The 14,785-nt window shown below is 36.9% G+C and overlaps 1 protein-coding gene across 1 annotated transcript; it reads left to right on the forward strand.

The window, feature by feature from the left end:
• Nucleotides 1–6,371: 6,371 nt before the first annotated feature.
• Nucleotides 6,372–9,977, forward strand: LOC110775343 (protein FAR1-RELATED SEQUENCE 8-like). Its single transcript, XM_056831869.1, has 6 exons — nucleotides 6,372–7,720; nucleotides 8,404–8,770; nucleotides 8,870–8,970; nucleotides 9,064–9,526; nucleotides 9,680–9,754; nucleotides 9,831–9,977. The coding sequence occupies exons 1-6, from the start codon at nucleotides 6,372–6,374 to the stop codon at nucleotides 9,975–9,977; spliced, it is 2,502 nt and encodes an 833-aa protein (XP_056687847.1).
• The last annotated feature ends 4,808 nt before the right edge of the window (nucleotides 9,978–14,785 follow it).

A 14,785-nucleotide genomic window follows, 5' to 3' on the forward strand; every position in this document is an offset into this window, starting at 1 on the left:
ACCTATCAACCAAGAATAGTTTCTAGACTATTAGCAAAAGATTTTTGCTTACCTAAGATATTTTAGGATTGAGTCGACAAACTGTGCTTAATTCTTCAATGGTTTTAGGATCTTGGAATCATTTTATTCACACCTGCCGGAACACATAATTCGAATAAAATGCTAATGACTTGTTTAAATTGCATGATTGCTTTCATTTTCAAGTTATTATTCATGATAAATGTTTAGACTTTGCATGCTTCAATGAATGTTTTAATTATTGTTTATAATTAAATATCTTGCACTGCAATAAATCCTTTTAGAAAGGTAACAGTAAATTTCCTCGATTGGTAGTGAATCCAAGAACGATTCACGGAAATGAGAGAAAATGAGCAATTTAAAATGCACGTTTCTTTTAGCGACTTTTATGGTTGTTTTCGAGTATCAAAGTCGAATGGCGAACCGATTGGTGCTTGTGAATTCAAAATACAATATAGTTTTGAGATCATAAAGCATTGAGTTTAAACGCTCAGCTTTACCAATGGTTAACAACCTAAAATCTTTTTTCCATTTAATTCTCGAATGAGTCTAGTCCCTAGACATTCGAATAGATCGATACTTAGAGAACTTTAGAAGCTTCTGGTAAGATCATTTAGTTGAAACAAAATATTCAACATAAATTAAAATGGTAAAGAACCTTGTTGGTGACATTGGACATGTCTAACAAAGTATAAAAGTCAACACTAAAGAATTCAATTCTTAAGACTATAAGAAAGGGTACAAGAAATAGGAAAACAAAGGAACAAATGAAAGGAATTTATAATTCTGTTTCTACCTATAAGTTTATGTTTAAAGAGAAGTGACCTAGGAATCAAACTTCCTTGGTATCATATACCGCTTGAGGTTCTTACTTCGGTAATAACTCAAATAATGGAAGCTAGGCTACACTAATGGCCTACAAGTGGGAAATGAAGCATGGCAATGCTACATTAGCTGTAGGGTCATCTAGTTTGTTTTAAGTCCTTTCAAGGCTGGAACTAAATGGCTATTTTGTTCCATAATCAGCATACCTAAATTTCTGCTTCAAACACAGAAAGACTCACATTCAGAAGAACAAAAACAATGCTTGTTTGTTTGTTTATTTGAATGAAATGGTCATTTACGGGATGAGTCAATATGCTTGATTAAAACAAACAACTCTTTAAAGAACTTTACTAGGTTCAAATCAACCCCTTGATTTGAGTTCCACTAATCTTTGGCATTGTTGCTTAGACCATATCAATAAGTTAACATTCAAAAGCTCTATTTTGATGGACTTTTGAAAGTTCATTGATTTCTAAATCAATTTAAGACAACTAGTCTTACTTGTTGAAAGTAACAAAAGATATGAACTATTGTTAGAACGCCTAGACAATAGAGTTCAAAGCTAAAGAAAGATTTTATGACTTTATTATTTCACATGGATTTGAGTGAATATAGGTTTATTTACTCAAATGTGATATAAGTTGAATCTGTTTGGCTAGTTCAAAGATTCAGAAGTATAAAATCCACTTGGCAAGAAATCATAAAGATCTAGATTAGATCATGTTGATGATTACTTGAGACCAAATATGATCATCAATGATTGTGTGTTGTAATTTCACAATCTAGGTCCATAAGATATGGCATATCTACGTTGGAATGGTCGAAGTCAATTAGTACTTGATTCAATCAATGATGAATCATAAAGACTTTTCCTATAATTTCTAAAACAAAATGCTCAACTACCACCAAACTAAACCAAATTCGTCAAAGCTATTGAAAAGTAATTTCAGAATAACTTTTCATAAAATATATCTAGAGAGTTGCAAAACTCAGTGGGAGCTTAGTGTTTGTCATTCGACAAACTAAGGCCCAAGTATAGATATATGTTTCATTGTGATTTATTCAAATGAGACACAAGGGTATTGTTTCTACCACGAATTTTTGAGAACATAATGTTTGTTTGCTCGAAATAATGTCCTTTTGGAGATTCGTTTCCAAAATGACAAGTGGGAGAAAATAGACCTCGAAAGTCTTCGAGGCGAACAACAAACATAAACGGACATTCAGGAGGCTTTTCGAAGTTCTTTAGAAAATCCGAACATGTATTCTTTAAGGACTTTAGAAGTGGCTTTAAAGAATAGACATCTCTTAGAAGACTTTACAAGTGCTTCAAGGAGAACAGAATATTCAAAGGACTTTCAAGTGGCTATTGATATCCTATTGTTTGATGTTCTATACCCAAGTAGGCATAGAGTTCAAGTCACTGGAACTATGAGATTCTTCTATTAGATAGTAAAGAAACATAGAGTTCTGGTCAATGAAACTATGAGATTCTTCTATTAGATAGTGAAGAAACCTACAACTTGCAGTCAAACTATTATCATGTAGATTAATGAGTTTGTGACTTGTAAGAAAGCTATGACGAAACCCAGATTCCCTAAAATGGTTAGAGGCCATATATAGACTCAAATGTTTTAGATGGTTAAAAGCCATAAAACATAACCAATGTTTTGATGACAAAATTGAAATTTTGTTGATTTGCAAGAAGAGTTTCACACCTATTGGTTGCAAGTTTGTTTTAAGGATAAAAACCATCAAACATGGAATTGTGTTCACACACAAAGCTAGATTAGTTGCTAAAGGTTACAAGCAAATTCATGGCATGGATTGTGTTGAAACCTCATGCATAATCGTAATGCTCAAGTCTATAACTCAAGCAATGATTGCATATTGGTACATATGACAATTGGATGACAAAACGTATTCCTAAATCAAATGTTGGAAGAAAACTATGTACATGGCATGTCATAGGATTTGTGGATCCAAATAAATGCTTGAAAAGGAATGCTAACTTATGAAATCTAAGTACAGATTTAAGCAAGCAATTGGGAATTGGAAGTGTATTTTAGTGAAGCTAATAAGTATTTTAGTTTCATAAAATATACATGATTCTTATAGATATATAAGAAGTTTAGTGGGAGTACATAAAAACTTAATTGGTCCTATGTGTATCACACACATATCTCTCTATTGTAAAATAACATTCAAATGCTAATGACTTAGATTTGAGATTATTCATCAATGATGGACCATGGCGAAACTTAGTACATACTGGGTATTAAGATCTATTTACAAAGATCTTATGATATTGTTTAGTAATGGCATTTACTAAATCAAACACGAAATACTCCATTGGAGATATTCGACCCATGTGAATAAATCTAAGTAATGAATGTTTGAACTATGTATAAGCATTTACTAAGTTAAACATCAAAGAATCTAATGAGATTCTTAACCTATATTATATGTCAAAGAATTTAGCTGGATTCAGTATCTACTGAAATTGAATGAGATAAAGTTACATGAATATAATTCAATTGGGAATTATTCTGCAAAAGAATTTATCATGTATATAATATAATATGAGGATCGCCAAAAACGTATCGTATGACTTTAGGCATGACGAACATATACCAATCTCTATTGATCTAAGTGAAGATCAACTAGATTGAGATCAAGAACACTTATGGTACTTGAAAAGGTACATAGGAATAGTTCTTGATTCAAGGAAATAAAGATATGCTAAATATTGATGCTACACACATAAATACTGGCAAAGGATCAAGCAAGACCCTTTGGAGTTAACCATTGACAAGGACGAGCTAAAGAGCATCGTGTTTTGAAATGACAACATGGATTGAAGACCATGAGTTGTTGCGTGGGAAATTAAAATAATAATTTCTATGTTCTAAGATATAGTTGGAGAGTCTTCCACATATCTGTGAACTGCTTGGATAAGTAGATCCAAACAAAGCATCACTAGCAACCTATACGGTTGAAGTAAAATAATTATTTCCTAAGAAGCAATAAATTAGAGTTGTTTATATGAGTTCTTCATTGAACTTGGGAAGATCACATGTCTGTTGACTTAATGGTTCTTCATTGCAAAATGCGTAGAACCACTAATGTAGCAAGAAAGACTAGATCACAAAATAAACATACTCAAAAGTTCTTATCATCATATCTCGAAGAACATTCGATGAAAAGGATGTTAAGATTGGCAAAGCGTGATAACTAAACCTATGCAACAAGTGAGAAAGAACACTCACGTTGTAGCACTGGAAATCAAGCATAGCTTTGAATTCCATGAACTGTTTTAAAGATGGGTTTGAGGCCCATGGTTGTAAAACAATGGGGTTGAACATTTATCATATATGAAATGTATTTTCATATTCCATTTAATCTTGGTTTAGTATTAAATGATGAGTCCCTTCAATTTGACGATATATTCAAGATAGACTGTCAGGACCAGTCCTGTGACTAAGAAATGTCTATCAAGTGAACTTGAATGTCAAAGGTTGAAAATGGTCCCTAGTCGGAGTTTTCTATAAAATTGGACGCATAGAAAACGTTAGACGATTAGAATGCAAGATGACTAGTAGTTCTGTTTTTTGAACTATGTGGACATGGCAATGTCATAATCATTTGCATAGATACTTACTTTGGGAAGACTAGTATCGGACAAGACCTATGAAACTTTACTGTAAGAGATGAAAATCTGTCATAAGTAAATTTCATTAAAATTATTAGACACTAAATCCTCAATACCTGAGTGATTTGAGATTACTTGTTTGAGAACTGGTTGCTTTGACGTTGACCAACCGTCGCACCGTAAAAGGAGGCTATAAAGGCAACGCTCAGGTAATCACCTATCAAACGAAGTCTAATCTCAAGATCGCAAGATTGGGATTGTCCTCCCATAAATCGGGATGAGATGCTTAAAAGTTGTACAAGGCCACTCGGAGAGCTAGAAACTGTGAAATGCATAGCCGTGCTCGGATGAATCATAGGCTATGATTATCTGTTTATTTGATCAGTTGAACTCTGAAACCGAGAAACACCTCTGGACATAATAAGGATGACAACTCTTACCTTATGTTCAAGAGCAAGCATCGAGCGACAAAGGAATTAGGAAATGCACACTTGTCCCTAAGGACAAGTGGGAGACTGAAGGAAATAATGCCCTTGGTCCAAGTATGCATTCTATGTTAAGTCTAATAAATGCGGTTCAGTATTAATTAACAAGTTAATAATTCAGTGAGATCAAGTGAGCTGAATGCCTAGCTAGAGGCCGCTTCAGTTCAAGTGGAATTAATGATATTAATCCATAGCTTACTCTTGACTGAACCCGTAGGGTCACACAAATAGTACGTAAACGGATCAAGTATTTAATGACATTAAATACTCTATCTATGGATATTCGGAATCGACGGATCTTGGTTTCAGTGGGAGCTGAGATCGTCACAAGCAAGAAATGAATACTCCGGAAACGATGATATTGCCGGAAACGGAAATATGGATCTTATCGGAAATATAAATATTATCCAAGTCGTAGATGTTGCCGGAAACGGAAACATGGTACGTATCGGAAAATATTATCGGAAATGGAAATATTGCCGGAATCGGAAATATTGCCGAAAACGGAAATATTGTCAGAATCGGAAATATTATCGGAATCGAAAATAATTCTGGAAACGGAAATATTAAATATTTGTTCGAAACGGAAATTAATTCCGGAATCGGAAATAATTAAATATTGTTCGTATCGGAAATGAATTCCAAAATCGGGAATTTAATCGGAAGCGTATCGTACGAATTAGCATCGGACGAGGCTCGCTAGACGAAGGCCCAGCACGAAGCCAGGCCATCGCCCAGCAAGCCACACGCATCACCAACACACGCCAAAGCCTCGACCAGGCCCAGCACAAGCCAGGCCCAGCCGAAGCCATGGGCGCGCGCGGACAGTAGCATGGGCCGAGCGCTGTGCGTTCAGCGTGGGCCGCAAGGCCTGCGCGGGTGTACGGTGCTCGTGCGATGCTCGTGTGCGAATCCTAAAGCTATCGGGATTCGATAAAAGATTAAATCCTAAACCTATTAGATAAAGTTTATTTAAATAGAGTCCTAGCAGGATTCTAATTAAATTAATTAGTATCCTAATAGGATTCCAGTTCCTTTTCCATACCTCTATAAATAAGTGCCTAGGGTCATTATTTACAGTGACGATTGAAGTATTCAAAGGGTAAGTTTTTGAAATAAAATTAACCATACACTTGCAAACACTAGCCGAAATTCCTAGTAACCTTAAGGGCGATTCTAGTTGGTCTAACTTGAGGCGGATCCGGACGTACTGTGGACTATCTACGGAGGGACGACATTTGGAGTCCTAAAGACTTGTTCTTGTTCGGTTCGGGCGCAGCTAGGGAAGGCACGCTACAACATGTATGCATCAATTCTATGCTAAATGATTATGTGAATATAATATGCTTTCCTGGCTTTATGGTTTTTCCGCATGATTTATAAATTGTCATATGTATCATAACCTAATAGTTACCCCGCAGGAAACTCCTTCAGGAAGTTGTGTGATCCATGGGTCTAGCGGGGTGGATGGTGTTGATGATAGTATTGAGCTTCAGTCTCCATTTGGTTCATGTGCAGGTAGTTCTGATTTGTCATTTTTTACTTCAATCCGTAACTCAAACAGTAGCAACGTTGACGATAATTTATTTGGTTTAAGCCCTCAGAGTTGTTCCACTACGTTAATTTGTGGTTCATCAATACAATCCTCTAATGTAACCCCTGTAAGGAGGAATGGTAATAACCGGACCATATCAGAGGGTGATGGTATATTTTTCACTCCCGAACATGTTAAAAGTGGGGGTACCCTTTCTGCTGCTACCACCAATGAGGAATTAATTCCACCACCCACTGTGGGGCTTATATTTGGGAGTTGGGAGGAGGTTGAGGAATACTATAAGGGGTATGCAAAACAACAGGGATTTGGTGTATGTAGACCACAAGGTACACAAAATAAAAACAAGATTCTGACGGGTGCAACATGGAGGTGTGAGTGTTATGGTTCCCCTTATATGAGACAGACGAGGGAGGCGAAGAAGAGAGTTAAGAATATGCAGTTGGGTGGCACCTCAGTACCAGAGCCACCCCCAAGAATGAACCGGAAGTCAAAGAAGTGTCATTGTCTTGCAATGTTGAGAGCTAGTGTTAATGGGGTGGGTGAGTGGGAAGTAAAGAGAGTTGTACTGGAACATGTTAATCACCAGCCAACTCCCAGCAAGTGGAGGGGAGTGAAGGAGTATAGGATGGGTCTTGTTACACAGCATTTTAAGCAAGGTTTAATTACGAGTTATGATTCGGGAGCTCCAGTGTCACAAGTTAGGGCAAATCTTGCCGAACGTTTGGGTGGGATTGAAAATGTAGTCTTATCTGAAAAAGACATGAATCACATAGTTCAAACTGATCGGAAGTTGAAAATGGAAGGCGGGGATGCGAATGCAATGATGGCCTATTTTGAGGGGTTACAAAAGGACAATGACAAATTTTACCACGCTCATAGGCTTGATCAGGGAGGTCATCTAAAGGACATTATGTGGGTTGATGCAAGGAGCCGTGTAGCCTTTAGTGACTTTGGGGAGGTTGTATGCTTCGATGCCACGTACCTAACCAACTCGTATGAGCTACCTTTTGCAAATTTCGTAGGGGTGAATCATCATGGACATTCACTGTTGCTAGGCTGTGCATTGATGTCCCGTGAAGATTGTGATAGTTTTAGTTGGTTGTTTAAGCAGTGGCGTATTTGCATGGGTGGTAGATGTCCTGCCGCCATTTTAACTGACCAGGCGCCAGCAATGAGACGTCCCTTGTAAGAAGAGATGCCTGAGGCCCGTCATCGTTGGTGCTTGTGGCACATAATGAACAAAATTCCTACGAAGCTTGGTACTCATAGCCGGTATGCATTCTGACCTTATTATTGTATTATTTGCAAATAATATCGTATTTCGAAAAATCTTATTTATTTGATATGTTTTATTATCATTGGTCATGAGAGATGTCATGTAACGAATTTAAAGCGGTATATTGTCATACTCACTTGGTAATACTAATGTCTTTGGTATTGACTAGGTCATACACATGTTCCATAGCTTGTGTTTGTAGGTTAATGTGAATTGTTAACCCCCCGTATGATGTTTGATTTATTCACTTAGTGTCATGTGTAGAACGCATTACATATTTTAATGTATGTTTAACTGGGAAAATAGTACAAGTAAGTTGGTAGATAGTATATCCGAGAAAACAGTACAGGATGATTAGGAAATAGTGCATATTAATGTTGAGATAGTACCTTAATTAATAGGTCATGTGTACCTGTTGGGATATGGTTCTTTGCCTTGTTGGGTTATGGTTCTGGTCATGGTGTTGGGTTATAGGAGAATTGTTTGTGGAGACTCTGAATTTTTTGTTATCGTTGTTTGCTAAAATGACGATTTTACAAAGTCGGGTATTTACACAACAACTGAATTAAAAATAATAATTATATATTGGTAGGTATGCAGAGTTGAAAGATGTGGTGAAAGAGGTTGTGTATGAGAGTTTATGCGTAGAGGAGTTTGAGACTAGGTGGTTTAATATGTTAGTTGAATATGAGGTTAAAGATCATGCCAAGAGTAATGATTGGCTCAGTGATATGTATGAGGAAAGGAAAATGTGGGTGCCTGCATATATGAACAATTACTTTTGGGCCGGAATGAAGACAACGCAGCGCGTAGAGTCAATAAACTCTTTTTTTGATGGTTTTTTGGAGAGGAGCACTAAGTTGTTTGAGTTTCCTAAAAAGTATTGTGCCGCTATGAATAAAAGGTGTAGCGATGAAAAAGATGCGGATGCTAATGGTATGAAATATATCCGTAAACTGGTGACTGTATTTCCCATTGAGAAAGTATTCCAAAAAATTTACACCGACAACAAGTTTAGAGATCTCCAAAGAGAATGCGAGAGGCTTTTGTATTGTTAGGTAAAGGTTGAGAAAAAGATTTCGGAGACAGAGTTTGAATTTAATTTGGAGGACCGGGTGTGGATAATTTTGAAAGGGAAAAGTGAAGAGGTTTTGACGAAGTATAGGAAATTATACGGAGTAAAGTTTCGTACGGATCCAATAGAAGTATCGTGTGTGTGTAAGATGTTTGAGACTAAGGGTATTCTATGTAGGCATTGTATTCGTGTGTTATATACTAACAACGTTGATGATGTTCCTGAAAGATACATCCTTAGGCGATGGCGGAAGGACGTATATCGGAAGCACATGCATGTTACGGTTGCTTCATATGATCCCACAAAGAGCGAGGTTGTAAAAAGGTTTGGTAAAATGTTGTTACAATGTGAGCCAATATGCGAGGAAGCAACAATCAATGATCAAACAATGCAGTTTGTATTGAATGAATTGCAAACCCTCCAGATAGCTGTTACCGAGAGGGTTAATGTTGTGAAACAAAATCAAAATTTTTTGCCACTTGAGTCACTACCATTTCAAGATCAAGTGGACACCACAGAAGGAAATATTAAGAACCCTCTAAGTAGGAGTAAGAAGAAACGTGGGAGGCCAATAATTTCAAGACACAAGGCTTTGGGTGAGAATAATTGTTGGAAGACCAAAAAAAAGGGTACGAATAAGGTATGTCTCATCTATGATCCCCTAGAATTAGTTTTAAAAAATCATATCCATAAACACCTATGTATATTGGAGTGACATTGTAGTATTAGTTTTACCAGCGTAAATATCATGATTAACTGTGATGGTATACAATCCTTATATATTTTTTTGTAGGTGAATGCTGATCCGAAAGGAACGGATGTTGAAGGACCCTCAGAGGGCGTGTCGAGTGTGGACGGAACGTTCCCGGTATAATATGTTTTTATTGCATAGCTAACGAATTAGTGTTATAGTGTTCTGAAAATTATGGTGATTTACGTTGTAGGGCATTAGCTTGGTGGAACAGTCCCTGAACGAGGATATACGATCTATTTCCGCCTTTCCGGATGATGATATATTATTAAGTCGCAATAGCATTGTGTGGTGCGAAGATGTTGTACTTGAAGGCCAAAGTGGTCTTACACGTGAGTAACGTTTGGAAATACCCCATCGTAGTCTTGGGTCCGTGTTGTATTTGGTGATTAATGACCCCTCCTCTTTATGTTGACGTTTCTTTAACTTCAATTATTGGCCTTCTATACTTGCCTTGGTTGTTCTAGTTAGTTAAATTAAAATTAATTGCTGGTTTATAACCTTAATTAACTTGAAACGGTAGGTTAGAGAGGTATTTATAACTGAAATATGATCCTCGTCCATTCTTATTTTAATTGTATTTGTCCCCAATTAAGAGGGTATAATTAATAGGTGTAGTAGTTTAGTAGTCCAACCTCATATTCGGTGGATGTTCTTTGGCCCAATATGGTGAATGTGCTCTGGCCCAAACCCACACGTTTTATTTATAAAGTTGGGCCACTGATATAGTTGGGCCACTCATAAAGTTGGACCTGGTAATGTTTTGTGGTAGTATGAGTAGCAAATATATGAGTGTTCATTCACTTGTAAATTATGGAAAATTTATACCTTGAATAACTCCATTAAGATTACTAACACATACTTGAAAAAGTTGATTGAACGTACGACTACAACCTTTCGTATTCGGATAGTAAATGACTTACTTCAGTACCCGTACTAGAGTTTAACCCCGGAAAAGAACAAAAAAAGAACATATAAAACAGTAACGAACAATCATTTATGGAGTGGTTCATTTAGGTCAGTTATAACGGAACTAAAACCTAATGCAAAATCTAAGGGGCCATCCCATTACATTACTTTAATTTAAAATGATGATTACTACTTAAGTGCTCCCCTTTTATAAGGTCATAGCCCTAACCACGGAATGGTTAGTTATTCCAGCCGCTTCGATGGTTATGTCGTCCGGAATGAGGACGACTTCACCAAACTCGTCGGAATTATAAAACATGACCCTAGCTTCATTCACCCTGATGTGGTTTGCCCATTCAAGGTAAACTGCTGACATTGGTGTGGTCCGTCTTTGTCTAGTCGCATATAATCTAGTCCCGAACATGTTGTCTTGCAAAATGTCAAACCTCACCACCGTGGTGTCCATATTAACTTCCGGATACTACAATATTGAACAAGTAGGATGAACAAAAATCTTATCATTTAGATCCAATTCATGCATGTTTGTAAAAATATAATGTCTGAAAACAATTAGTCAAATTGTGAACTAGATACATCATTGATGGATTTCAGGTTTGAACCATGTAGTAAATGCTCAATTAATCAAATCCATCATATACCCGTAATTTAGTTTGATGGACTTACCATAGCTAGAACAATGATTACCTCACCCTCTTTGATATTATTCTCTGCTGCGGTTTTGTAATAGTGAAGACTTTGAGCATATTCCCGGTACAAACAAATGGTGGCCTCGTCCCGGTTGTATCCTAATCGAGCCTTATAGTCATCCCGAACCCACCCGAGGTAATCGGTTGGTAGTAGGACATACTCAACACCTGGATCTGCATGATCTAAACTACGGAGCTTTATGGTTAGGTAGGTATTTGTGGAAAGTGGGTTGTTTGGTAAGGCCACAATGTTCTTGTTGTTTGGAGAAAAAATTGTGTTTGAACTAGCCATTATATTTTTCTAAGGTGCTTTGGGATGTTGAGGGAAGTAGATGATGGTAGAAACTCTATCTTATAAAGGAAGAATAAAAACCTAAAGTGGTTGGTTGCCATAAATGATCATATTACTATTATGTAATTTATGTTGGGTAGATGCATTTAGTGTTTTACGGTTGGTTGTGTAATTTATTATGCTAAATTCATTGCCCATACAGTTGTTGGATTCATATGTATTAAGTAAAGTATGTATTGCCTTCAATATTCTTTGTCAATGTACTTACCTCGTATTAGTGGGCCCAAATCCAAAGATATCCAATCATACTAATACAAAAGTGTATATTATTGGGCCTTAAAAGGAAGTTGTACAATGATTGGGTTTATTCCAATAAAATCCAAGGCAACATGGCCACTTAAACGGTCCCCACATGAAATTCTAAATATAGTAGTAGTACATACATGTAACTGTCATTAACAGGAAGTAAAGTAAATGATTTTGTTGTCTTTAGTGGCATTGGGTTTAGGGATTAGGGGTTAGGGTTTAGGAGTTAGGGTTTTTGGAAAGTAGAAAGGTCCTGGACATTGGTCATTAATCAGAAATCTTAAATTGTGTGGAGTATGGTTTGGCCAAATACCGTATTTTGGAAATGAAGAAGTTATACATTGTTATATATTAAGAAGCAAAAAGTCGTAAAAATGTAAGAATAAAAAAGTGATTATTAAGGGGACAGTGAACTACATTGATGATCTACCCAATTTAAATTAGTCGAGTTGGCCATAAATTAGCGTGTCTGATGAGCGAGCATTATTATGAATTCGTCGTATATAATTTTGATACAAAAGTATGAAATAAGTGATAAAACAAAAATTCTTACAACACAACACCATACGTTGATCATTTTAAACCATAATCCATACATTTAAACCCGATTGTTTACTAACATAAACCAAAATTTAAATTAAGTCAAGTAAGATGTTTTAATCATACTTAATGACTTGTAAACCACTTGTGTTTTAAGAAGGTCATAGTCCTATTACAAACCGAATGGTTGCTAATCAAAAGGGTACAAAGGTGGTTGCAAAATGTAGTTCCTAGTCGTTGCATTTTCTAGTTGTATGCCTGGCCATAGAACATCCACTGAACTTAGTCTTTCGCTTGTAGGCCAAAAATGTAAGGGACCAAAACACCAAAAGGGGCAAAGTACGTCCAATTGTTATATGTTAACCCAAAAACCAAAAAATTATTTGCAAAATGGGTGTATCAATGTAGTACACCATCACCAGACCGTTCATTCCACCATCACCAGACCTTTAAACCTAGTTAGACCCTTGGAGATATGCAAACAAGGTACACCCATTTTGAATTCCAGCCTCACGGAGCGTGAGTGTCTTGTCCAGGGGGACAAAATTTCGAAACATGTGAACCATGGAAGGCTGCACACTGAGTAAGATAGCCCAATCGTAAAACACACTCCAAAGTGGTGCGCTGAAAGCGGCTTTCACAAACCAACCTGGAAACCAATCTACCATTGCCCTTATTCCAAAAGTACACATGTGTGTATTCACATTCAAGCCTTGAACCTAATTACAAAGCATAGTTTTCCATTATGAGTTCATTGTTAAACTATGAAGATTATTTTTCAATATACAAGATAATCTGAATCTGCGTATTAGTTGAAAATTACAAACCCGGTTGCATATTGTGTAATATGGCAAATTTTCCAAGAATTGAAACATATATTACCTTGTAGTCATTTTAAAGGATCGAGTAGATTTTCAATTAACTACCCACTAATCTAGAGCGGTTTTAAGTGGAGTACCCAATAGTGTGCTCCACTTTCGGAACACGTAAATACATTGAATTCCTTATAGGCATTTCGAAATTGACCTTTATGACGTTCTTTTCAAAAGTTTGATTGCTATACTAGGATTAAGATTTGAAATTCCCAGACATCTGAGTGTTTAGGGTCAAGGTATTACTTTGTCATCATCTATGTTGGTCAACCCAGATTTTTGTGTATGCAACAAATCATTTGTCTAAGAAGTCAAGGCACGTTACTTTTAGCGAACTACCTAACCAAATGGTTATTTATAAAAAACTCTTGGATGGTTTCTTAGACTTTAACTTGTTTAGTTGTTTACTATTCGAGACCTTACAAATCAAAAATTTAAGAGGTAACCCAAATAAGATTACATATCCCACAAATGGATCCAAAATAACACAATCCTAAAGTAATGTAACACCCATGTAACACAGAATATTCAACAACCCAGTAAATGATTCATAAGACCAAAAATCAAGCATAAATACGACAAATTACCAGTATTTTACGACAAATTAATCAACAGTAAATCCAGTATTTTACTACAATACAAATTAATCCCCCAAATAAAAAAATCAAAGTTGCCTAAACCAAACATGCAAGTCACCTTATCATGCTCAAACAACATAATTAGTGTGATAAAAACTTAAAAATCTGACATGCATGCAACAATTCCGAACAATTAAGCACAAATTAATTAAGTAGAATTGAATTTTTTTTGGGAGCACTTACCAATCCTCTGACCAGCAAGATCTCGCCGTCACGGAGGGACAGTTGGCTTGTAAGCAGGTATGATGGAATCACCGTTCCATTAAGCCGGACAATCGCAATATCATTGGGATTTGCACCCAATCTCCTTGCATACTCCCCATACACAAGTGTAAAGGGATCAGTTGGAAATAAAATGTAGATCACCCCTGTATCACCATCCTCCCCACTCATGAGCCTGATCTGAATGGGCCATGGTGGGAGGGGAGGTAGCTGAGCCGTTGGAAGCGGACTCAGAGGCGATGGAGGTCGAGGAATGATTGTCTGTGGCAGAGGTGGAAGGCCACTAGGTGGAGGTCCCTGATTTGCTGCTTGGAAAGTCGGAAACTCCCATTGGGTTGCATGCATGTGTTGATGATGATTTATCCGAACACCCGTTGTAATTGGCGGTGGGTATTCTTCGTCTAGGAACCCGAGGTCTGGTTCCATGAAAAGGGGATATGGGTCGTTGATGAGTGGTTCAATGTGTCCCATCGTGGTGGAGTGTGAGGCGGAGTTCCGGCCGGAAAATACCATTAAAGAAGAATTTGAAATTTGATTGGGTGGTTTTGCGGTGGGGGAACTAGAATTGGGAAGAGAGTGAGAGTGAGTTGCTTTTTAAGGAGAATTAGGGGGTTGGTTGGATTTTTAAGACCAATAGGTGTGCAGAATGGATGCGCTTGTAC

The sequence above is a fragment of the Spinacia oleracea genome, chromosome 6, assembly GCF_020520425.1.
Source record: "Spinacia oleracea cultivar Varoflay chromosome 6, BTI_SOV_V1, whole genome shotgun sequence".
Classification (NCBI taxonomy): domain Eukaryota; kingdom Viridiplantae; phylum Streptophyta; class Magnoliopsida; order Caryophyllales; family Amaranthaceae; genus Spinacia; species Spinacia oleracea.

Coding starts and splice junctions, on each gene's coding strand:
- LOC110775343 (XM_056831869.1), top strand. CDS start 6,372: ATGTATCATAACCTAATAGTTACCCCGCAGGAAACTCCTTCAGGAAGT. Junction 7,721..8,403: donor CCAGCAATGAGACGTCCCTT/GTAAGAAGAGAT, acceptor ATATATTGGTAG/GTATGCAGAGTTGAAAGATG. Junction 9,527..9,679: donor AAAAAAAGGGTACGAATAAG/GTATGTCTCATC, acceptor ATTTTTTTGTAG/GTGAATGCTGATCCGAAAGG.